The sequence below is a fragment of the Macaca mulatta genome, chromosome 16, assembly GCF_049350105.2.
Source record: "Macaca mulatta isolate MMU2019108-1 chromosome 16, T2T-MMU8v2.0, whole genome shotgun sequence".
In the NCBI taxonomy this organism is placed as follows: domain Eukaryota; kingdom Metazoa; phylum Chordata; class Mammalia; order Primates; family Cercopithecidae; genus Macaca; species Macaca mulatta.
In genome coordinates this window covers 85348526-85372526 of record NC_133421.1, presented here as the reverse complement: position 1 = coordinate 85372526, position 24001 = coordinate 85348526, and the positions used below count along the sequence as shown (strand labels likewise).

Genomic DNA, 24001 nt, shown 5'->3' with positions numbered 1-24001 from the left:
CAGATTCGGCTCTCTGAGAAGGGCATTATTTAGTGAATAAAACCTTTAAAAGGTCAGGGAACAAAACCAAGTACTAAATTCTGTTTCTAATGCTATAAACACTAAGCAAACACTATAGTGTTTACAGGAAACTATCAGAGAACTTTCTGACTGGAAGAGACCCCACAAAATCACAAAACATGAAAGTACCTAATCTAATCCAATCCCCTTCACTTTCCAGATGAGGAAGCTAAGGTCCAGATATGTTGTTAGGTAACTTGTTCTCTATTCTCCCAAAGAAATCTATTTCCATTGTCTAACATTGTGCTTCTCAACCTGAGGAGGAGAACATCACCGATAGGCTTTAAAAACTCACAAAATAAGAAAAATCACCCGGGATCCTTAAAAAGTTCACAAATGTCCACATCCTACCCCAGTTCTACCAAATTAGAACTGATTCTCTCGCTGTGGGGATTAGATACGTTTTTATTTTTAAAAGCTCCAAGATGTGTTTAGGGCACATTCTTAACTAAAAGCTATAAATTTAATAAACACAATTTTACCATCTTCCACGTATGTTTTACTCATCGCTCTCCCTCATCAAACAACGAGCCCAGGGGGAACAGGCAGTGGCTCAGCAGCCACTCCCTCTTCGTCCATCCCTCTGTCCATCACTATAACCGGCACGGAGGCTTTCAGTAAGTTTAGGCAGATTAATCGAAACAACGGAAAGGAGATTCTTCATTCTTAGTCCAGAATCTCTAATGCTCTATCTCATCCAGGACCCCGGGCCATTCTTCGGGGTCCGGTGCTTGGGGCACAATGACCATCTAGTTCCCTCCCGCCCAGCGAGGGGTACAGCATTCCGGGCAGACACCCTATTCCCTCTCCCAGCTTCCCACTTGGGCCTTACCAGCCGCGCTGCCCATCGCCTCGATTCCAGTCTCGCCATCAGACTCGGGCTCTGAATCTTCCGCGTAAACTGCAAGCGACGACAGAACATTCTTCTTCCCCGCCATCTTATTCCCACAGCCCCGGCGTGGCTCACTTCTATGACTCAAAGACGCCGACTTCCGGGCGGAAAGGCAGGTTCTCTCGGATCCCAGGAGACCCCGCGCCACACTGGAAACCAATCAAAACGGCAGTTTTCTGCGCCTGGCTCCGCCCTCATGCCAGCGCTCGTGCACGTCATCACTGCGCGACGGATATAAGATTATGTGGGTTCTGGCTAAAGCTTAATTCCCAGCGCTTTGGCTTCTCTGAGTTGGGTTTGTGTACAGGGGTCTTCGAGTAGTTCCGGAACCAGCCAGCTGCAGCGGCCCAGTAAGGGCCTTTAATTCCTGGGCCGACCACGGCCGGTTCTGATATCTTAGGGTGAAGAGAGGGAGGTGTCGGCCGGCCAAGAGAGAAAATTGCGGATCTTGGGCTCAGGAAGAAGGGAGAAGGGGGTCGGGGTCCCGGGGTGGAAGAATGGTTGTCGTGGTTGCGCTTATAGAAGAAGGAGCAGGTGGTGGATCTTCGGAAAACGGTTCCTCGTTCTCCAAACTGTTCTGAAGACATTTGTGTTTCTTTTCTTGATCTGATTTCTAGCTCTGTGCTATACCATGGCCTGGAATAGTTCAATGTATTTATTTTCATTGAGCGTAAAAGTGGAGATATTAATTACCCAGGAATGTATTGCTTGAGGCAGTTCACTTTCAGCTTTAATACTTTAATATATTATTTAAGTGTAACATAGCAAATTGTTACAGAAAAATAAGCTGTATTTTTAAAGCAAAACATAGGGTTCTCGTGGCAACCTTTTACCACCTTTGCCTTAACCTTTGGCCACTGTTCTTGGCTAAGATGAGCAGCCACCATACCACCTTTCCTCTTGACCCTGAGCGGCGAGTCCGGAGTACGCTGAAGAAGGTCTTTGGGTTTGACTCTTTTAAGACGCCTTTACAGGAGAGTGCGACCATGGCAGTAGTAAAAGGTAACATTACCAAGGTACCTTCCTTTAAATTTATGCTGGCTATACCATAATGCTGCGGCAGAACACCCTCCTCCTGATCCTTCGCACTGCCTCACCTTTGGTCCATAACTGGATTTGGAAATCTTTAGAGTTGTCACCCAAAGCTTGTAGTTGCATTTATTTGTTTTAATTAGAGACACAGTGTCTTGGCATGTTGCTTAGGCTGGTCTCCAAATCCTGGGCTCAGGCAATCCTCCCACGTCAGCCTCCCAAGGTACTGGGATTACAAGCATAAGCCACCACGCCTGGCCCAAAGCTTGTAGTTTTAATGGCAGAACCACCCGGTTGGTCTATAGTTCCTAGCCAGATCTACACATGGTATTTGAAAACACTTCAGATTCCCATTATTGTTCGTTTGTACACACAAACAGCAACAGTGAGGATGGCAGTAGTAACTTAACTTGGTCACTGGCCTTCTAGGTAATTCCCTTGTTGAAGATTGAGTGGCCTGGGTCCCAGATAGAGAAGGAAAGAGTAATAATGTTATAAATCTGAGATATGGTGACAAATGGAAGTTGCCAAGAGGCGAGCAGCAATGTAATATTAATGATACATGTCTAAACAAAAGCTCTCTAAGTAATGTCCTGCCATGTCTACACAGATGTGCCCAGTCACCTAGCGGTACTCTGCTTTCATGGCTGTTTAGTTAAATCATCCATATCACAGCAGACTCAGACTCCTTTTTTTTTTTTTTTCCGAGACAGAGTCTTGCTCTGTCGCCCACGCTGGAGTGCAGTGGCGTGATCTCGGCTCACTACAACCTCCGCCTCCCAGGTTCAAGCAATTCTCCTGCCCCAGCCTCCCGAGTAGCTGTGATTACAGGCACATGCCACCATGCCCGGCTAATTTTTGCATTCTTAGTAGAGACAGGGTTTTACCATGTTGGCCAAGCTGGTCTCAAACTCTTGACCTCGTGATCTGCCTGCCTTGGCCTCCCAAAGTGCTGGGATTACAGGCGTGAGCCACCGTGCCCGCCCCAGACTTTTTAAATCTTGTTTTTAACCATTACTAGAAATGGTTTGGGCGTGTATCCAAATTTCCTGGATCCTTGCCTTTTTCATAGAAAGGACAGGAGGGGTATTAGCATTACATTGAGACCCTTCCATGTGCCAGACACTCTGCTAGGTACTTTTCCTACATTCTCATTTAATTTTCAACAACTTCAATGAAAAGGCAGGAAGCACTGAGATATTGTTGTCTTGTATTTTTGCAGGTAACAAGGATGTCTTTGTGTGCATGCCCACAGGGGCAGGAAAATCCCTGTGCTATCAGCTCCCTGCTCTGTTGGCCAAAGGCATCACCATTGTAGTCTCTCCTCTCATTGCTTTGATTCAGGTGAGGCTTAGGGCAACGAAGATGGTAGCCCAAAAAGACTCGGGGAAGGTTTTTTGAGGCTGGAAATTTCACTTCTCTATTGGTCTTTTGCCTCTTCTTTTCTTTTCTTTTTTATTTTCTTTTTTTGAGACAGAGTCTTACTGTGTCGCCTAGGCTGAAGTGTAGTGGTGCAATCTCGGCTCACTGCAGCCTCCGCCTTCCGGCTTCAAGGAATTCTTGTGCCTCAGTCCCCCAAATAGGTGGGATTACAGGTGTATGCCACCATGTCTGGCTGATTTTTGTATTTTTAGTAGAGATGAGGTTTCACCATGTTGGCCAGCTGGTCTCAAACTCCTGACCTCAAGCGATCTGCCTGCCTCGGTCTCTCAGAGTGCTGGGATTATAGGCATGAGCCACCGCACCCTCCCCTGCCTCTTTTTTTCTATGATTTGCCTATCTCATTTGCTGTATTGGGTTTCTGTTTTTCCCCAAGTTAGTGTTCTCCACTGGTGCATATCACTCTGGGGGTTTATGAATGACTCCTCTGAGGTCCTTCACCCTCCCTCGTTATTTTTTTGTCCAGAGGAGTATGAAACTGTATTTGTACACACATATGTACTCAGTTTCACGTATATACACATGTGCACTTGTGATGTTGGGATAGAAGTTGCAGATGGATAGATAGCTAAGTTGATATGGGGAATCCCTGGTGTCCTGCTTATTTTGGTAAGGGCACAGTATGTGAAACAGAAAAAAAGATGAGAAACTGGCTGGGACCTTATTAACATCTGCTCTACAGGTGTTCTGACTATTTAAGGCCTGCAGATGGGCTGATAGAATCAGAATTGAGGAAGTGTGGCTGTGTGGGTAAGAGTCATCCACCATGAAGAAAGGTAGAGAGACAGGGAACAACAGCAATAACTTGGTGAGTGTTCACCAGGTCCCAGCCTTTGTGCTAAGTGCTTTACATACATTAATTTCACCTCTGAGATGTAAATTTTAAGTTATACAACAATTCGTTAGATAGACTTGTATAACTTGTTCAGAGGGTAAGAAACAGCCAGCGAGCATGTGGTGATTAAGTGAGCCAGGATGAATCTAAATCTGAAGTCTGTCTGACTTCAGAGCCTGTCCTCTAAACCACTTTACCTTCCATAATGGTTGAGCATCCCTAATGCAAAAATCCGAAATCTGAAATGCTCCAAAATCCAAAGAATTTTAGTGCTGACATGACGCCACAAGTGGAAAGTTCCACGCCTTTCTGACCTCATGTGATGGACTGTGGTCAAAATTCAGTCAAAACTCTTTTTGCATGCACAAAATTATTAAAAATATTATATAAAATTACACCTAGGCTATATGTATAAGGTATACATGAAAAAAATGAATTTCCTGTTCAGACTTGGGTCTCATCCTCAAGAGATCTCATTATGTATATGCAATCTGCAAATATTCCCAAATCTAGGAATATCTGAAATCTAGAACACTTTTGATCCCAAGCATTTGATAAAGGATATTCAACCTATACTACTTCTATGCAAAGAAAAGACATAGTGGAGGGTGGGAGGAGGACAGTTTATGACTGGGAAATCCTCCAGGGACTTGCAGTGACGTTTACCTGAGTCCTGAGGGCCAATTATAGCCCCTTTCTCTTTTCTTAGGACCAAGTGGACCACTTGCTAGCCCTAAAGGTACGAGTAAGTTCCCTGAACTCGAAGCTCTCTGCACAGGAAAGGAAGGACCTGCTTGCTGACCTGGAGCGAGAAAAGCCCCAGACCAAGATTCTGTACATCACCCCGGAGATGGCGGCTTCCTCCTCCTTCCAGCCCAGCCTGAACTCCCTGCTGTCCCGCCACCTGTTGTCTTATTTGGTGGTGGATGAGGCTCATTGTGTTTCCCAATGGGGGCATGACTTTCGTCCTGACTACTTGCGTCTGGGTGCCCTGCGCTCCCGCCTGGGACATGCCCCTTGTGTGGCTCTGACCGCCACAGCCACCCCACAGGTCCAAGAGGACGTGTTTGCTGCCCTGCACCTGAAGAAACCAGTTGCCATCTTCAAGACTCCCTGCTTCCGGGCCAACCTCTTCTATGATGTGCAATTCAAGGAACTGATTTCTGATCCCTATGGGAACCTGAAGGACTTCTGCCTTAAGGCTCTTGGACAGGAGGCTGATAAAGGGGTGAGGCACTGAGGTGGAGGCCAAGCAGCTGTTAGAGCAGTGGAGTGTGACATGCAGCATGGAGATGGAGATTGGTCTTCTAAGACCTTTGCTTTTTCTAGCTTTCTCAGCCAGGCTTCTTAAAACTCGTGCACAAAAAGAGTTGTCCCTTTGGTTTCCTGGCATTGTCCTCCTTACCAGGGTTTCCTTGTCCTGGATCCTTCTGTGGAAGGCAAGCAGCCAGCCCCTCTGTGTGAGGCCTCTGCAGACCCTTGCAGAGTTCGTGAAGAGGAGGCAGAGAAGTTAAACAGGTTGAGTTTTGAGCAGCTTTTGGCCTGCCTTTTTTTTTTTTTTTTGAGGTGGAGTTTCTCTCTTGTTGCCCAGGCTGGAGTGCAGTGGCGCGATCTTGGCTCACCGCAACCTCCGCCTCCCAGATTCAAGCGATTCTCCTGCCTCAGTCTCCCAGGTAGCTGGGATTACAGGCATGCGCCACCACGCCCAGCTAATTTTGTATTTTTAGCAGAGACGGGGTTTCTCTGTGTTGCCCAGGCTGGTCTTAACTCCTAGCCTCAAGTGATCCTCCCACCTTGGTGTCCCAAAGTGCTGGGATTGCAGGCATGAACCAGCCTGGTCCTGCTTTTTATAAAGTAACAGAGCCTTACTGGGTGTCCTGCCTCAGAGGGGACTGAAACTGATGAGGGAAGGAACACAGAGCTGCTTTTAGAGCAGGGTACACTACACTGGGCCTATTGTTCTGTTCTTGCCATGCTTATTTTCTTCCTGCATCTCCCCATTCAGTTGTCTGGCTGCGGCATTGTCTACTGCAGGACTAGAGAGGCTTGTGAACAGCTGGCCATAGAGCTCAGCTGCAGGGGTGTGAACGCCAAGGCTTACCATGCAGGTAAGGGGCGCCCAGGCCACTTGGTTCTCTTCACCCTCAGAGGCTTCTTGGTGGGTCTCTTGTTCTTTACAGATCCTGATTATCAGGTGACCCACCATCTTATTGCAGATACTCAGGCAGAGCTAAAGTGATTCACTTAAATCCCCTGAAACGAGTCTAGACATGAATGAGGTCTAAAATGAGAATTGTGACTCCTGAGTTCTTCCCGCTGTATATGCCTACCCAGCAGCAAATGATAAGTTTTTACAAGCCAAGCTAATGCTGTTGTAGGAAGAGCACAGGCTTTGGAGGCCAGCAGGCTTGAGCTTGAATCATGGCCCAAACCTTTGCCAAATGCTCTTTGCCACACATAGGCTAGGGTCTTTGTGCCTGTCAGCTGAGGCTCAGTAAAGTTAAGCGCCTGAGGTAAGGTCAGACAGCTGGAAAGTGAAATATTCAGGGTTTGTGAAGTGCCTAGCACACAGTGTTAAACCCAAAATAGACCTCGGGTAAACCCAAGGGAAATGTGGGTTCCCTTCTCCATCTTTCCCTTCTTTACAGGGCTGAAGGCCTCTGAAAGAACGCTGGTGCAGAACGACTGGATGGAGGAGAAGGTTCCTGTAATTGTTGCAACCATTAGTTTTGGGATGGGAGTGGATAAAGCCAATGTCAGGTGAGCTTTGGTTATTGCCCTGCCTTCCTAGTCTGGGCTTGGCTCAGGGTGGATTGCCTAGTGCTATGCCTAAAGGACCAGGTGCATGTACTCCTTCGAGGGCCAGAGGGGAAGGAAGCTCCAGGAGAGAGTCCTTAGAATACAGCCTAAATGCTGACAGTTCCTGTGTGGCCTGCTCCCAGGTGACTGCACAGCATGGTTCTGGCACCCCCGCCCAGGACAGGGCAGCATGCAGTCCGTCAGGCTTGTCCTTTAACACAGCCCTGTTCACTCACATCTCAGTAGGTGGTTCCTATGAGGAGGTGGGAATAAAGGAACTATAGTCATGCACCTCATATTAATGTTTCGGTCAATGACTCCATAGACTGAGATCCTGTAAGACTGTAATGGAGTTGAAAAATTCCTATCGCCTAGTGATTTGCATTACAGTATTTGTGTTATGGTATTTGCGTTTCAGTTGCCTACAATATTCAGTACAGTAACACACGATACATGTTTACAGCCTAGCCGTGTAGGCTGCAGTACCATCTAGGTTTATGTAAAGATCATCCACTGTAATGTTTGCACAATGATGAAATCGCCTAACAAGTCATTTCTCAGAATGTATCCCTATCCCTGGTCAGGCACAGTGGTCCATACCTATAATCCCAGCACTTTGGGAAGCCGAGGCAGGTGGATCGCTTGAGTCCAGGAGTTTGAGACCAGCTTGGGCAACGTGGCCAAACCTCCATCTCTACAAAATATACATAAAAATTAGCCAGGTGTGGTGGTGCGTGCCTGTAGTCCCAGCTACTTTAGGGGCTGAGGTGGGAGGATTGCTTGAGCCCGGGAGGCGGAGGTTGTAGTGAGCTGGGATCATGCCACTGCACTTCAGCCTGGGCAACAGACCAGGACCCTGTCTTAAAAAAAACAAAAACAGGCCGGGCGCGGTGGCTCAAGCCTGTAATCCCAGCACTTTGGGAGGCCGAGACAGGCGGATCACGAGGGCAGGAGATCGAGACCATCCTGGCTAACATGGTGAAACCCCGTCTCTACTAAAAAAAATACAAAAAACTAGCCAGGCGTGGTGGTGGGCGCCTGTAGTCCCAGCTACTCAGGAGGTTGAGGCAGGAGAATGGCGTAAACCTGGGAGGCGGAGCTTGCAGTGAGCTGAGATCCGGCCACTGCACTCCAGCCTGGGCAACAGAGCGAGACTCCGTCTCAAGAAAAAAAACAAACAAAAACAAAACAAAAATACACAATATGTATCCCCATCATTAAGTAATGTGTGACTGTATTTTAAGCTACTCCCTGTGGAAGGTCAAAGGCAAGGCTCTTAGGATCATAATTCCTTGTTATTGCTTACTAATAGTCTAGAAGAGTCGGGGTGCATCCCAGCCTCCTAGCCCCACACTGGCAACTGTTAGGAAGTCTTTTTTACCTGGCCGTGATCATCAAGAGGCATTTTGGGCTACAGCCTGAAGCCCTTTGGTCTGATTAACACCAAGTAATAATACCTTGTATGATTTACGGAGCATGTTTGCATACATGGCCTTGGTGAACCTCACAGTAACCCTGACTTAGGGCAGAAATTTTATAGTGCACTACAGTTTGAAAGAATACCGACTTTAGAATCAGTTCAAACCCTGGGTCTGCAGCCAGGTGTAGTGGTTCACACCTATAATTCCAGCACTTTGGGAGGACCAGATGGGAGGATTGCTTGAGCCCAGGAGTTCGAGACCAGCCTGGGCAACATAGCAAGACTCCATCTCTATAAAGTTAAAAATTAGCCAGGTATCTTGGCATGTGCCTGTAGTCCTGGCTAATTGGGAAGCTGAGGTGGAAGGATTGCTTGAGGCAAGGGGGCTGAGGCTGCAATGAGCTATGATTGTGCCACTGTACTCCAGCCTATGCAACAGAGCAAGACCCTGTCTTAATAAAAAAACAAGGCCGGGCACGGTGGCTTATGCCTGTAATCCCAGCACTTTGGGAGGCTGAGGCAGGTGGATCACGAGGTCAACAGATTGAGACCATCCTGGCCAACATGGTGAAACCCCGTCTCTACTAAAAACACAAAAATTAGCTGGGTGTGGTGGTGCACACCTGTAGTCCCAGCAACTCAGGAGGCTGAGGCAGGAGAATCACTTGAACCCAGAAGGCGGAGGTTGCAGTGAGCTGAGATCACACCACTGTACTCCAGCCTGGCGACAGAGCAAGACTCCATCTAAAAATAAAATAAAATAAAATAAACAAAAAACAAAACAAATAAAATGAATCCTGGGTCTGTGGTGTCTTGTTAAGAGCTAGTTTTGAAGGCAGACACCCCTAGGCCCAAATTTTAGCTCTGCTGTCCTTTTACTGTGTGGCCTTTTACAAATTTACCTTTCTGAATCTCCAGTTCATATTCTGGAGAATGGGCTACCTCACATGATGGTGACTAACAATTAAATGAGACATATATAAACTGACCCATTGTAGGTATTTAATAAATATTATTCCTTTCCCACTTCAAAGAAGTTATAAATAACTTACTCAAATTTGCAGTGCTCATAAGTGGCAGAGCCTCATGTTGTTTCTTTAGGTCCAGTATTTTTTCCACTGGGTTCTGGCTGAGTTTTTTGGTCCCTCGTATGTGCTGATTGCCCCCCTTAACTCCTGCTGTGGCCTCTTACCTGGGCTGCTCCTAGAAGGGAGATGGGCTGCCAGTGTCTTAACCATTCTAACTCTGGGACTATCCCTCTCCCTCCCTATCTGCTGGCCTCCCTGCTCTCCTACTCATGATTATTCCTCCAAAGGACACTCAGTTTCTCCACCATCTCATGCTCCTTGTCCCTTTGGATCCTACAGGTTTGTCATTCATTGGAATATTGCCAAGTCTATGGCTGGATACTACCAGGAGTCTGGCCGGGCTGGCAGGGATGGGAAGCCTTCCTGGTGCCGTCTCTATTACTCAAGGAATGACCGGGACCAAGTCAGCTTCCTGATCAGGAAGGAAGTAGCAAAACTCCAGGTAAGGCCTGGGCAGTAGAAGGTCTTTCAGTCTGACCCACCACTCTCTAGTTTTGTGAAGCTGATTTCTGAACTCAGATGATGCTTGTATAAGCTAGAGAAGGCTGCTCCCAACCTGTAAGTATAGCAAGGGGAAATGGCATGTTGGGTAGGGAGGCAGCTTACACAAACTAGGCTAGACTTTTTCCTTTATAAATATTTAAATTATCTTAATACGGGATTTTTTTGTTTTTGTTTTTTCTTTTTGTTGGTTTGAGACAGAGTCTCACTCTGTCACTCAGGCTGGAGTGCGATGGCACGATCTTGGCTCACTGCAACCTCCGTCTCCCGGGTTCAAGCGATTCTCCTGCCTCAGCCTCCTGAGTAGCTGGGACTACAGGCATGCACCACCACGCCCAGCTAATTATTGTATTTTTAGTAGAGACAGGGTTTCACCATGTTGGCCAGGATGGTCTCAATCTCTTGACCTCGTGATCCACCTGCCTTGGTCTCCCAAAGTGCTGGGATTACAAGCATGAACCATTGCACCCAGCCTTTTTTTGTTTTTTTTTTTCTGTTTGTTTTTTTTAAGAGACAAGGTCTCACTGTCACCCAGGCTAAAGTGCAGTGGCATAGTCATGGTTCACAGCAGCCTCTAACTCCTGGCCATAAATAATCTTCCCACCTTGAGTAGCTGGGACCACAGGTGTGTGCCACTATGCCCAGCTAATTTTTTTTTTCAATTTTTTGCAGATATGGGGTTTCTTTTTTTTTTTTTCTTTTTTTTTAAGATGGAGTCTCGCTTAGTCACCCCGGCTGGAGTGCAGTGGCGCGATCTTGGCTCACTGCAAGCTCCGTCTCCCAGGTTCACACCGTTCTCCTGCCTCAGCCTCCTGAGTAGCTGGGACTACAGGCACCCACCACTACGCCCGGCTAATTGTTTTTGTATTTTTAGTAGAGATGGGGTTTCACCGTGTTAGCGAGGATGGTCTTGATCTCCTGACCTCATGATCTGCCCGTCTCGGCCTCCCAAAGTGTTGGGATTACAGGCGTGAGCCACCTTGTCCAGCCTCCAAGTACTTATTTCTAATCTCTGCAAAAATGACAATAAAGGGACAAATATATATAAATTCACAAGGATAACGAAAGTAGGAGAGAAGACAGCAGCAGGTAGAAATGATAACACATTGTGCCTAGACACACAAAGACCCTACTAGAAATCTACTCAAATTCATAAGAAAACCTGGCAAACTGGCTGAATATAAGAGAAATAGTTTAAAGATTAGTAGCTTTTCTCTAGTCAGATGAGAGCCAAGGGAAAAAAAAAAAACAGTAGCTTTTCTCCACTGTACCAGAAATACCTAGAAATAGAAACAAACAAACAAAAAACTTAATTTACAACAATAAAACTTATAAAATACCTAGGAATAAGTGTTACAAGCTGTTAACAAGAGTTTTTTCAAAAAGCTCCCTAGTAGGCTGGGTGCGGTGGCTCGCACCTGTAATCTCAGCACTTTGGAAGGCCGAGATGGGCGGATCACCTGAGGTCAGGAGTTTGAGACCAGACTGACCAACATGGAGAAACCCTGTCTCTACTAAAAAAATGCACAATTAGCTGGGTGTGGTGGCGCATGCCTGTAATCCCAGCTACTCGGGAGAGGCTGAAGCAGGAGAATCACTTGAACCCACGAGGCAGAGGTTGCAGTGAGCCGAGATCGCGCCATTGCGCTCCAGCGTGGGCAACAAGAGCGAAACTTGGTGTCAAAAAAAAAACAAAAGAAAAAGCTCCCCAGTTGCTTTAAATATATGGCCATGTCAACGTTGACAACCACTGATTTAGATGAAGAAAACTAAAATCTCATCAAGAGAAAACAAGCTCTAGGGTCAGGAGCGGTGGCTCATGCCTGTAATCCCAGTACTGTGGGAGGCCAACACAGGCAGATCACCTGAGGTTAGGAGTTCAAGACTATCCTGCCCAACATAGTGAAGCCCCTGTCTCTACCAAAAAATACAAAAATTAGCCAAGCATGGTGGCGCACACCTGTAGTCCCAGCTACTGGGGAGGCTGAGGTGGGAGAATCACTTGAACCTAGGAGGTTGAGGTTGCAGTAAGCCAAGATCGCACCACTGCACTCCAGCCTGGGTGACAAAGTGAGACCCCATCTCAAAAAAAAAAGGCTGGGCACGGGAGCTTACGCTTGTAATCTCAGCACTTTGGGAGGCCAAGGTGGACGGATCACTTGAGGCCAGTAGTTCCAGATCAGCCTGGCCAACATGGAGAAACCCCGACTCTACTAAAAATATAAAAATTAGCCAGGTGTGGTGGTGGGCGCCTGTAATTGCAGCTACTCAGGAGGCTGAGGTAGGAGAATCGCTTGAACAAAGGATATGAAAAGCAAATAATATGAAAAGAAAGTTCCCAGAAAAATTTATCAAATGACATGTTTAAACATGCTCAAGTTTAGGCTGGGTGAGGTGGCTCATGCCTGTAATCCCAACACTTCAGGAGAATGACATGGGAGGATCTCTTGAGACCACGAGTTTGAGTAGCTTGGGCAATATAATAAGACTTCATCTCTACAAAATATTTAAAAATTAGCTGGGTGTGTTGGTGTGCACCTGTAGTTCCAGCTATGCAAGAGGCTGAGGTTTGAGGATCACTTGAGTCCAGGAGGTCAAGACTGCAGTGAGCTGAGATCATACCATTGCACTCCAACCTGGGTAACAGAGTGAGACCCTGTTTCAAAAAATAATAACAATAATAAAAAAATAGCTGAGCATGGTGATGTGTACCTGTAGTTCTAGCTACTCAGGACGCTGAGCCAGGAGGATTGCTTGAGCCTAGGAATTCAACGCTGCAGTGAGTTATGATCATGCCACTGCACTCCAGACTGGGCAGCAAGACCCTATCTCCAATCAATCAATCAATCAATCAAAATTCAAAATGCTGTATGTGGAAACTTGAAAGAAAGAAAAAGACATCTTCAGATACAAAGGTTTCAAAAACTTTCCCCTGGTATATCATGTCTCAGAAGCTATTAAAGGATGTTCTCCGTTGTAGAGAGGCAGTAAACCTAGAAAGCAAAGATGGAGACTCACCCAGGAGTAAGTCTTGGCGCAGGACGATATTGGAGGGTAGTCTGGAAAGATAGCTGTGTCCTAGGCCTAGGGAAAACTGGTCCAGATTGCACTAGGGGGCAGAAGACTCCAGGAAGGTAGGTTCCAAAAATCAGAGTGGAAGCTGGCATCTCTGGCTCCTATCGAAATGAATTGTTCATTATGTTAGGACAGTTAGAGGTGAATTAATGACATACTGAAATCTAAGTAAATGGAGAAAAACAAAGCTGTTTCAGGGGAAACACAGTTACACAAGAAAGGAAATGTGATCACGGCGAATATAAAAATGCAATCACTCGTTTTAGCTGTGAACTCTGTTGACATAATCATAATAAGGAAAATATGGACTTAATAAGAAATTGTGTTGTAAACATATTGGGAAGTTGGGGGTACGGAATCTGTGTGCGTTTGTGTGTATTGGTGGGGATGAGTTACCTGCCCAAAGCATACACTCAATAGATGATGTCTCAGATATCAGTGTCTGGTTTTTGTTTTTTTGGTTTTTTTTTTTTTTTGAGACAGAGCCTCTGTCATCCAGGCTGGAGTGCTGTGGCGCAGTCTCGGCTCATTGCATCCTCCACCTCCCAGGTTCAAGCAATTCTCATGCCTCAGTCGCTGAAGTAGCTGGGATTACAGGCACTCGCCACCACGCCTTGCTAATTTTTGTATTTTTTAGCAGAGACAGGTTTCACCATGTTGGCCAGGCTGGTCTCAAACTCCTGACCTCAAGTAATCCACCTACCTCAGCCTCCCAAAGTGCTGGGATTACAGGCATGAACCACCATGCCTGGGCTTTTTTTTTTTTCCTTTTCTGTATTAAATAATTCACAGTATTTTAAAAGGATATGTTGGCAAATAGATATGTACACAAAAAAGGCCACTGATACATAATCACATCACTCACAGATGCTCACTGTTCTGCTAGTTGATTCGGCCACAAGTCCATAGACAAGCTTGTAACAGAGTGAAGCCAGGAACAGTCTCTGAGCAGAGCTGCACCAGAGCTTCGGTCACTAAGAGGGGAATTACCTCCAGGAGTGGGTAAGGAAGGAAGTTGGCTGCCATCTTTAGAGTTCTACTGCCCTGACCAAGTGTCCACACTTGAAATGTATAGTGCCCATTCCTCACCTAATAGTGGTTCCTGGCCCAAGGTGAGACTGTCTTTTCAATTGGGTAAGGGTGCAGAGGTCTTCCTGGTGGGAAGGCCAGGAGCTGTTGCTTAGCTGTGGGGACCGCCTGCTATTGCCCTACCCCCCGCTAGTGGGAGCCAAAGGGAAGGCTGGCTGATGAGTGCGGATTGAGGATGTGGCAGGGACTGGTGCCCCTACCTCCTTCCGTCCCACCACCAGAGGTGGGGCTTTGCCCGCTGTGTGCCTGTCACCAGCCACCAGCAGTCATGCCTTGGGTTTCCCAGGTGGGGAGGTGGTAGGCAACGTTTTAAAAAGAAAACAGGAAACTCTATTGTATTGGGGGAGGCAGGAGTGGAGATGAGAAAATGATTTGGATTTTGTGAGAGGGGCTTTGGGGGAGTTTGGTAGTGGATGGTAACTTAAGTGCTTTTTCTTCCTTTTACGTTAGTTGCAGGCTTTGGCTTAGAAAGCCCCAGGGACGGCCGGGCGCGGTGGCTCAAGCCTGTAATCCCAGCACTTTGGGAGGCCGAGGCGGGCGGATCACAAGGTCAGGAGATCGAGACCACAGTGAAACCCCGTCTCTACTAAAAAAATACAAAAAAATTAGCCGGGCGCGGTGGCGGGCGCCTGTAGTCCCAGCTACTCAGGAGGCTGAGGCAGGAGAATGGCGGGAACCCGGGAGGCGGAGCTTGCAGTGAGCCGAGATCGCGCCACTGCACTCCAGCCTGGGCAACAGCGTGAGACTCCGTCTCAAAAAAAAAAAAAAAAAATAAATAAAATAAGAAAGCCCCAGGGACATGGGGTGGGGGACAGAAACCTGAGGCTCTTGTCCCTTTATCTGCCTTCACAGTACCATCTCCTTCCCCCAGCTTTATCCTGTGCCTAGGAGCCAGGCCTCAGAGCTTCCTGCTGTCCACTCCCCATAAGCCACTCCTCTGATATTAGTCCATAGCCAAAGGAGCTGTGGGTCCAGGCCTGGTGGCCAGCCTGGCTCAGCCCACTCATTCAGGGTGCTCCTTACCTGCAGGCAGGTGGCAACACCCTATCTGCTACCATTAGCACCTTCCAGAGCCCACCTGCCCTGCCCAGCCACATCCTGCTCTGCCCCATCTGGGATGCTGTGCTCAGGGATGGGCTGGCAGGGCTGCACCCAGCCTCCCTGGTAAGTAGAGACTCAGGAAACCTTTTCGGTCCTCCTGTTTTCTGATTGTGTGATCCAAGGGGTACACACTGGCCCCTTGGGTGCCAACAGAAGGGCTTGGGAATCTTGCTCTCCTGATGTAGTTGACTGCCCACCCCCACCCCACATGGGTTTCCGAGTCGGCAGGTCAAGCATTATTTTATTTTACTTTACTTTATTATTTCGTTTGAGACGGAGTCTGGCTCTGTTGCCCAGGTTGGAGTGCAGTACCGCAATCTCAGCTCCCTGCAACCTCCTCCTCCCGGGTTCAAGTGATTCTCCTGCCTCAGCCTCCTGAGTACCTGGGATCACAGGTGTGTGCCACCATGCCTGGCTAATTTTTGTATTTTTAGTAGAGATGGAGTTTCACCATGTTGGCCAGGCTGGTCTTGAACTCTTGACCCCAGGTGATCCGCCCACCTCAGTCTCCCAAAGTGCTGGGATTACAGGTTTTTGTTTTGTTTTGTTCTTGGTTTTTTTTTTTTTTTTTTTTTTTTTTTTTTTTTGAGACAGAGTCTCCCTCTGTTGCCCAGACTGGAGTGCAGTGGCGTGATCTTGGCTCACTGCAAGCTCCGCCTCCTGGATTCACGCCATTCTCCTGCCTCAGCCTCCTGATTAGCTGGGACCACAGGCCCCCACCACTGTGCCCAGCTAATTTTTTTGTATTTTTAGTAGAGACTGGGTTTCACCGTGTTAGCCAGGATGGTCTCAATCTCCTGACCTCGTGATCCACCCATCTTGGCCTCCCAAACTGCTGGGATTACAGGCGTGAGCCACTGCGCCCAGCTGGGATTACAGGTTTTAAATTGTATTTTAAATTCATGTTTTAAGGTTGTCAAAAAGAATCACTTAACATTAATATATCTCCCTCCAATATACACAGAAGTATATATTTCGTATATGTTAAGTTTACAACCTTTATGCATGTGTTTACTATTATTAAAATAGGTGATGTTATATAGTGCTTCCTAAATGCCAGTCTGTGGGCCCTTTGCATGAGAACCTCCTGAGAAGCTTTTGGGAAACTCTCAAAAGCTCATCCCAGAAAATTCAGTTCAGTATTCTGGGGGTTATGATAAATAGTCAGGTTTGGGGACACTTTTGTAAATGGCTTTATTACTGTCATTTAATATTTTTCTCCCTTGTTACTTTTTTTTTTTTGAGACAGAGTGCAGTGGCATGATCTCAGCTTGCTGAAACCTCCACCTCCTGGGTTCAAGCAATGCTCCTGCCTCAGCCTCCCAAGTAGCTGGGACTACAGGCACCCACAGCCACACCTGGCTAATTTTTTTGTATTTTTAGTAGAGATGGGGTTTCACCTTGTCGGTCAGGCTGGTGTCGAACTCCTGGTCTCAAATGATCCTCCTGCCTCAGCCTCCCAAAGTGCTGGGATTACAGCCGTGAGCCACCGTGCTCGGCCTCCTCATTACTTTTTGTGCCTCTAAGGTAGTCCAATTCTGTAAGATTTGCTAAGGTGTCATTTTTTTGTCCACAGGAAAAGAGAGGGAGCAAAGCATCTGATAAAGCCACTATCCTGGCCTTTGATGCCCTGGTGACCTTCTGTGAAGAACTGGGGTAAGTGACTTATTTTGTGTGTGGAGCAAAGTGTCAGTGAGATCATTTACTCCCCTGGCCCCGCTAGTTAAGCAGCTGACATAAGACAGCCCGTAGGCTACCAAGGGACCCCTGCCTGCAAAGGCTGTTGTGTTGGGCAGCGTGGAAGTCAGGACCTTGCTCTTCTCTATTGGAGTCCCCAGGATCTCTGGCAGTGTGGGGATTTGCTCAGTCTTCTGAGTGGTATCCTTCCCTCCACTCCACCCTCTTCTGGAATGGCTGGCCTCACAGGCCACTCAGTTCCAAGGGATGTGACCAGCTCTGAGCTGTCGGCTTTGTGGTCATCATGTGCCACCGAGCTGGGACTTCTGGCATCACTTGAGTAGTTCTCACCCTTATCCACGACCCACACAGAAGCCTGTGGCCCCGCTTACCTCGGGGAGTCATGTGCTTTGAACCCACACATCTGTTTTAGCTGCATCTGCAGGCGATGGGGCAGGGGCCACAGGAAGAGCCCAAGGGCTGCTCAGTGTAGTCAGGTCATGTCCAGGCATGCGGAGCTATGAGTGCCTGGGTGAGAGACAGCCAGGAGGAGTCTTTACATTTTGATCGAAAAAATTCTTGGATTCCTCTCATCTCATGGAATGATCCTGTCGGGGGATGACCCTGACGTGATTGCTTCAGACTTAGAGGTGAATAAATCGAGGTCCAGAGAGGTCACAGTCACGCAGCTCGTGGTAGACTGAGGCCACTAAACACCCAGCTTCTGATTTTCAGCGGCATGCTCATTTTCATACACCTAGGCCATCTTGGTTTTTGCAAGAAAAAGCCAAGGAAATCAGAGAAGCTCTTCTTTGGTCTGTGTGTTTTTATTTCCACCTCCTCCTGTTCACCAGTGAGTCGGTGGCTTCTGGACTGAAGCTATTTTCTTCTCCAAACTGCCGTCTCTAATTTGGCCTCTGTGGCAAGACCACGCCCAGCAGAAGTGGTGGCTGCAGTGCCAGGACCACCCTTGCCTGCAGCCATTGCGACCAGAGCCCTTTTCAAGCACAATTAATACGGGAGTTGCTAAATTTGGCCTTCTTAGGCTTCTTGAGTAGAGCTTCCATTTCTGGTGAGGAATGAAAGGGCCAAGTGTTCCTGTTCATTGTGAGTCCTTTTTGCTGAAAAAAGCTCCGGGGCTGTCCGAGGCTCTGGAATGCTCTCTGGAGGGTTAACTCTGCCCGTCCCCAGGGTCTGCTCAGTCTGCCAGGCAAGGGAACAGGTCCTCCCAAGGGCTTCTGCCTTTGTTTCTCCTGTCACCTTCCGGGGAGCTGGGACTTCTTAGTGCATCAGTGGCCTGGTTGCCAGGGGCTGGGGTCTAGGCATCTCTGGACCCAAGGAGTCCAGGTGACAGCATTGTGCTGCCTCTTGTGCAGCCTTGTACGTGTCTCCTTTGCTACATGTGATGATTCTGAAATCCAGGCGGCAGGCTGGAATAAACACTGCTGGTATGTCTGTATTGGCTACTGTTCTTTGAATAAGTGAATGTTTGTTTATTTCGTAACTGGTGTGTAGCACAAAGAAAAAGCCCCTTCTCCACCAGATATTTGCTCCCTAAGAATAGTTCTCGTTGGAGGCTGAGGTCGAAGCAGCCTCCCACCAGCGTTCCCTTGGGGTAGGCACCTGGCAGCGAGGGACAGAGCCAGTGGGGTGGGCTCAGCAGAAGTGGGTACATTTCTGCAAAGGAAGCTGTAGGTTTCCGGTCGGTTTGTTGTGGGGTCTGAGGCGCATGGGAGTGGGACCAGCAAAAAAGATACTCAGGTCAGTTAACTAATGAGGCGGAGCTGTGGCAGTCAGCAGTTTTCCTCTCTTCTCTATCTGTAGCTACTTTCTCTGGGCTATAACCTTGAAAAAGCAGTGTTTGATTATTCATGACTATGAGTGTCTTTTAGCGTCATAGGGAACTGTTATTAGGTTTGAAGCAACCTCCAGCTTGAGGCCTCGGCATTTTGAGATGGAAGAGCAGCCTTGTGTTTAGACCTGGATTGAATTGGGCCCTGTTGTCTCCTGGGATCTTGGGGCTGGGGGTGCCCAACAGCCCGGCATCTTCTTGTTTATCTGTGTGTTTACTCATTCAGTCATTTATTCAGCCGACAAATATTGACTGATGCCAGCTCTGTGCCAGGTACATTGGACTTGGGGGATACACTGGTGGGCAGAAATAGCCCCGTCCCCTACTTTATGGTGCTTGGTCCAGTGGGGAAGAGAGCACTGCAGATAGTCACAGCAGAGACATGTAAGTCCCAGAGCCGGCCATGGTGGCTCACACCTGTTATACCAGCACTTTGGGAGGCTGAAGCAGGAGGATCGCTTGAGCCTGGGAGTTCAAGACCAGCCTGGGCAACATGGTGAGACCCTGTCTCTACTAAAAATACAAAAAAACACAATTAGCCAGGCATGGGTGGCACACGCCTGTAGTCCCAGCTGCTCAGGAGGCTGAGATGGGAGGATCATGTGAACTCAGAAGTCTAACGTGCAGTGAGCCGAGATTGTGCCACTGCACTCCAGCCTGGGCGACGGGAGTGAGACCCCATCTCCAAAAAAAAAAAAAAAAGTCCGGGCTCGGTGGCTACCGCCTGGAATCCCAACATTTGGGAGGCCGAGGCGGGCGGATCACGAGGTCAGGAGATCGACACCATCCTGGCTAACACGGTGAAACCCCATCTCTACTAAAAATATGAAAAAAATTAGCCGGGCATGGTGGTGGGCACCTGTAGTCCCAGCTACTTGGGAGGCTGTGGCAGGAGAATGGCATGAACCTGAGAGGCGGAGCTTGCAGTGAGCCAAGATCATGCCACTACACTCCACCCTGGGCGACAGAGCGAGACTCCGTCTCATAAACAAACAAACAGAAAAGACATATAAGTCCTGTAAATGGTGTTTCGAGAGTATAAAACAGGTGGCCTTACCCTAATCCTCGAGGGTTAGGGAAGATTTACCTGAGGGAGTCAGGTTCAAACTGAGATATGAAGGATGAGGAAGGACTAACTAGGCCATGGAGTCAAGTGTGGTGTGAGGGAGAGCATCCCAGTCAATGAGAATAGCATGCGCAAAAGCCTTGTGGTGGGAGAGAACACGGCATATTCAAGAACCAAAAGACACGCTGAGAACCCAGGGGCAGGGTGGGGTGGGGTGGGCGAGATGGCTGGAGACAGGCTAGACTGTGCGGGCCCTGGTGAGGCTTTGTTCGGGAAGCTTGCTCTGGTGGCTCTATCTGGATTAAAAATGAGCTCTCACAAGTTAGCAGATTTGTAAAGGAATTTTTACTTCATTTGGTTGTGTCTTTCTCTGTCAAGGATTTGTGAAATTGCTGGCTGGGCCTGTGGGCCTGTTAGAAAACCTTGTTAGCCATCGCTCCTTCCACCTGAGGCAGTGGAGCCGTCCTCTCCATGTGCTTTTAGTGTTCTGGTCAGGGAACCCGAAAACCAATAGGATCAAGTCACCAGAATTGGTCTCAGACCAGCCTCCCCATCTTACTAGTCTGACCAACCCTAAGCCAGATGGAATATTTTACTAGACTCTTTCCTGGTGGGAAAGGAAGACACCAGGGCCTGGCCCCTGAGCCAGAGGGGACCGCGGAGGGGCCCACCACCAGAATGGGGCAGGTCAGCTTGCCTCCCCTGCTGCCGTCTCAGTCCCCAGGAAGTCAGGTCACTCCTCTTCACCCTCTTCACGCTGAGTGTTTTCTGTGGAAGTGAGTAAACCAAACACGATGGCAAATAAGATGAGAAGCAGGATAGCGGTGATGAATAAGATAATCACTGCCAGGCCCCCCTGGTCCCAGGGGTTCTGCCAGAACACATCATTCCACATTGTCTCTTTGAATACCAGTTGGTCCATGAGAATCTGGAAAAGAGGGACAGAGGACCTGAGCGCAGGCAGCCCTCCCAGGCCCTGTCCCAGGCGCTATGCTCTGCCCGCTGACTCCAGCCTCTGTAGCAGCTTCTGTGAGCAGCCGGCCCGCCTGGCGGCCAGGGGACATGAAAGGGCTGGAGTCTGTGCTCGATGCCTGCAGCCAGCAGCAAATGGCATTTCCCCTGCTCTAGATACAGGAGCCAGGACTGGCGCAAGGAGTGGGGCCCTGGATTTTTCCTGGGGCCTGCCCCTGGATTCTCCAGTCCTTCTTTCCTGAGTAGCAAGTGTGAGCAAGGACTCTCTCTCATCCCTGAAACCTACTTGGCTAAAATGTAAAAAGCATCACGATAGAGCCTCACTGTTTTTCCTGCACCAACTGCCAAACATTTGGGAGGCATTCGAGAGCGTATAGGAGCCAAGGAGTGGCCAACTCTAGCTGAGGCCTTGGTGGGCTCCTTGGAGCAGCTGAGAACAGAACTTACCAGTCTTCTAGAAGTGGAGCTCCTTATCACAGACTGCAAGCCCATAGCCAGGTGAGGGCAGCCCGGGTGAAGGAGGAGGGAGCCATTACCCGATTCTGCTGGTAGCTGTTCTGGGTCCCACAAGGGCAATTCAGGGTGGTCCTTCAGGCTCACACTTTGCGGGAGGCTGAGCTGAAGAGGCCGTCAGGTGACCAGAGCTGCACCCTGACTCAAAGAAGCAACTGTTGAGAGGAAAAGGCGTGAGCGTGGCCAAGCGGCCCTGACCAGACCTTCGTTGCTGTCACCAAAGCAAACAAAGGTGGGCTAGGACTGGTTGCCTGGCAACCACAGCTCCCTTTCTGCCTTTCACGTTCCCCCTTTGGCTCCTTTCTGCCCTTGTGTGATGTCATTTTGGGGGTGCTCAGTGCACGTGTTCATGAGTCCCTCCTGAGAGAAGTCAGACTTGGGGTGGACGGGGAAGAGACTGGACCGAGGGCCTTTGCCCCAGGCCATCGGGCCACCTCACCTGTGGCTGGGCTGGGCTGTCCTCTGTCTGGATGATGTGTGGACTGCGGACTTGCCCTGAGCTCGGGAAGCCCTGGGGCTGGGACTGGCGTAGGGCTTACTTCCTGTGTTGTGGGGTGAATGATTAACTGCAGCCCTGGGTGGCACCTGGTGCCTCCTGGAACTGTTTCTGGGGGAAGGGTTGCTCCCCACTGAGGCTTCCCATTGGTGCCTTTGTCTGCCCCTCGGGCACAGCCTAAGCAACATTGTGTGGTTGGTTTCTGCCCACTGGCACAATAGGGAAGCTGGGAAGAGGGAATGAAGCCTGTGCCCTGGTGCTTGAAACCTAATGGCCACCATTTACTCCTTTAAAAGCTAGGATGTGAGGGCCCACTGTGGCCAGGAAACAGGCACTGTGCGTCCAGTTGGGAGATCAGAGAGGCGGGCCCTGCCCTCCAAGCGCTTCCCTTCTAGCCCTCGGGTGCTTATCAAAGCTGGTAAAGATCTGGGAGCTTTTGGAAATGCCCAGGCCCCACCTGGTACCACTTACATCAGTCTCTGGGGGTGCCAGGACATCATAGTGTTTACACATCCCCAGGTGATTCTCCCCAGGTGTGGCCAGGGTTGGATGACAGATGGTGGCAGATTTAGAACAGTCGTTCTTAACTATCATTGGCGTCGCTGACCCAGGTTACCTGATGTTTTCCGTTTCCTTGTGTGAAACTTACTGACTAAGGCCCTTGGCATGCTGAATGCTCACAGCAGTGGGCCAGTCTCTAGCTCACTCTGTGTGTGCAGCTCGGTCAGTTAAGTCAGATGCTTATCAAGAGTCAGGTGTTGGTTCCCAAACCTGTTCATGGCAGTTGGACTTGTAATTACATAATTGAATTTAACATCCCGGGAACCAATGAAGCAACAATAACAGCTGAAACCCCAATTTTACATGTGGGGAACGGGCACAGAGAGGTTAAATAACTTAGCCAAGGTCATCAGCTAGTAAGTAACTGAGTTGGAGTTTGAATCCAGCAGCACACAGTCTGAGCTCTAAAGCACCTCAGAGTGAGTGGAGAAACAAATTGTTTCTAGAAATACCTGTTGAGGCCGGGCGCGGTGGCTCAAGCCTGTAATCCCAGCACTTTGGGAGGCCGAGACGGGCGGATCACGAGGTCAGGAGATCAAGACCATCCTGGCTAACACGGTGAAACCCCATCTCTACTAAAAACTAGCCGGGCGAGGTGGCGGGCGCCTGTAGTCCCAGCTACTCGGGAGGCTGAGGCAGGAGAATGGCGTAAACCTGGAAGGCGGAGCTTGCAGTGAGCTGAGATCCGGCCACTGCACTCCAGCCTGGGCGACAGAGCGAGACTCCGTCTCAAAAAAAGAAAAAAAAAAAAAAAAAAAGAAATACCTGTTGACCACTTTGGGATGACTTTGGAATCACTCAGATAATGTTCCTGTTGAAAAAGGTGCAGACACGATAACTAAACATTAGGGACATTTTGTAAAAACCCAGAAGGCTTTCACACCCAGATTCCTTTGCCTTTAAGTTCCTATGGCTTTAAGTTTTTGTTCTGCTTTAAAGAAACCAAAACTAGAAAATAACAATACAGGAACTCTGGTTGGCAAGCCCACACTCAGAGAAAAGGCCAGGAAGACCAGCCAGGGAATAGGTGTGTGTATATTTCCATTTAATGTGAGATATGTAAAAAAGTAATAGATGTTTAGAGAACTTAGGTGCTCTTTAACGAAAGTTGCTTTGACCAGCTCTTTCAATTAACTGCCGGCCCCAATTGGATAATTTTTTTTTTTTTTTTTTGAGACAGGGTCTCACTCCATAGCCCAGGCTAGAGTGCAGTGGTGATCTCAGCTCACTGCAACCTCTGTCTCCCAGGTTCAAGCGATTCTCCTGCCTCACCCTTCCGAGTAGCTGGGATTACAGTTGTGTGCCACCATGCCCGGCTGGGAGAAAACTTATATATACTCTCTGCCAAGTTTTTCTAATGAGATTCTTGTATCCGTGGCTTTATTGTCTTTTTTTTTTTTTTTTTTGAGACAGGGTCTTGCTCTGTCACTCAGGCTAGAGTGCAGTGGCACTGTCATGGCCTAGGCAGTCCTCCTGCCTCAACCTCCACAGGAGTTAGCTGGGACCACAGGTATGTGCTACCATGCCTGGCT

At 48.5% G+C, this 24001-nt stretch overlaps 3 protein-coding genes across 11 annotated transcripts in view; 1 reads left to right on the top strand and 2 right to left on the bottom strand.

Annotated features, from left to right (window-relative positions):
* Positions 1 to 1044, bottom strand: part of SAP30BP (SAP30 binding protein) — a 42603-nt gene extending 41559 nt beyond the window's left edge. For 5 of the 7 annotated variants that reach the window (XM_015120326.3, XM_015120327.3, XM_077968762.1 and 2 more), the window contains exon 1: positions 893 to 1044. In XM_015120326.3, the coding sequence (XP_014975812.1) occupies positions 893 to 998 (106 nt within the window). In that variant the 5' untranslated portion in view covers positions 999 to 1044. 7 annotated transcript variants of the gene reach the window in all.
* A 128-nt stretch (positions 1045 to 1172) lies between these two features.
* Positions 1173 to 24001, top strand: part of RECQL5 (RecQ like helicase 5) — a 40016-nt gene continuing 17187 nt past the window's right edge. The window contains exons 1-9 of one of the 2 annotated variants that reach the window (XM_015120387.3): positions 1173 to 1343; positions 1811 to 1954; positions 3207 to 3328; positions 4969 to 5487; positions 6265 to 6367; positions 6908 to 7019; positions 9846 to 10008; positions 16909 to 16988; positions 17455 to 18468. In XM_015120387.3, coding sequence (XP_014975873.2) covers positions 1825 to 1954; positions 3207 to 3328; positions 4969 to 5487; positions 6265 to 6367; positions 6908 to 7019; positions 9846 to 10008; positions 16909 to 16988; positions 17455 to 17533 — 1308 coding nt within the window. In that variant the 5' untranslated portion in view covers positions 1173 to 1343; positions 1811 to 1824 and the 3' untranslated portion in view covers positions 17534 to 18468. Of the gene's footprint in view, positions 1344 to 1810; positions 1955 to 3206; positions 3329 to 4968; positions 5488 to 6264; positions 6368 to 6907; positions 7020 to 9845; positions 10009 to 16908; positions 16989 to 17454; positions 18469 to 24001 lie in introns of those variants that run through there. The other variant, XM_015120386.3, reaches the window with a different exon arrangement.
* On the bottom strand, positions 20253 to 21972 carry ERLN (endoregulin). 2 transcript variants are annotated; one of them, XM_077972816.1, is made up of 2 exons: positions 21436 to 21972; positions 20253 to 20855 (listed from the first exon to the last, which is right to left on the bottom strand). In XM_077972816.1, the coding sequence occupies exon 2, from the start codon at positions 20847 to 20849 to the stop codon at positions 20661 to 20663; it is 189 nt and encodes a 62-aa protein (XP_077828942.1). In that variant the 5' UTR covers positions 20850 to 20855; positions 21436 to 21972; the 3' UTR covers positions 20253 to 20660. The 2 variants fall into 2 exon arrangements, with proteins under 2 accessions (XP_077828942.1, XP_014975877.2); XM_015120391.3 differs by having other exon boundaries at positions 21347 to 21793.

Bases quoted from the DNA above. Each gene is read 5' to 3' on its own strand.
- ERLN (XM_015120391.3), bottom strand. From the start codon at position 21,391: ATGGGCTTGCAGTCTGTGATAAGGAGCTCCACTTCTAGAAGACTG. The intron at 20,856-21,346 runs GTAAGTTCTGTT...CCTCTTTTCCAG, and splicing joins GCTCCACTTCTAGAAGACTG to ATTCTCATGGACCAACTGGT.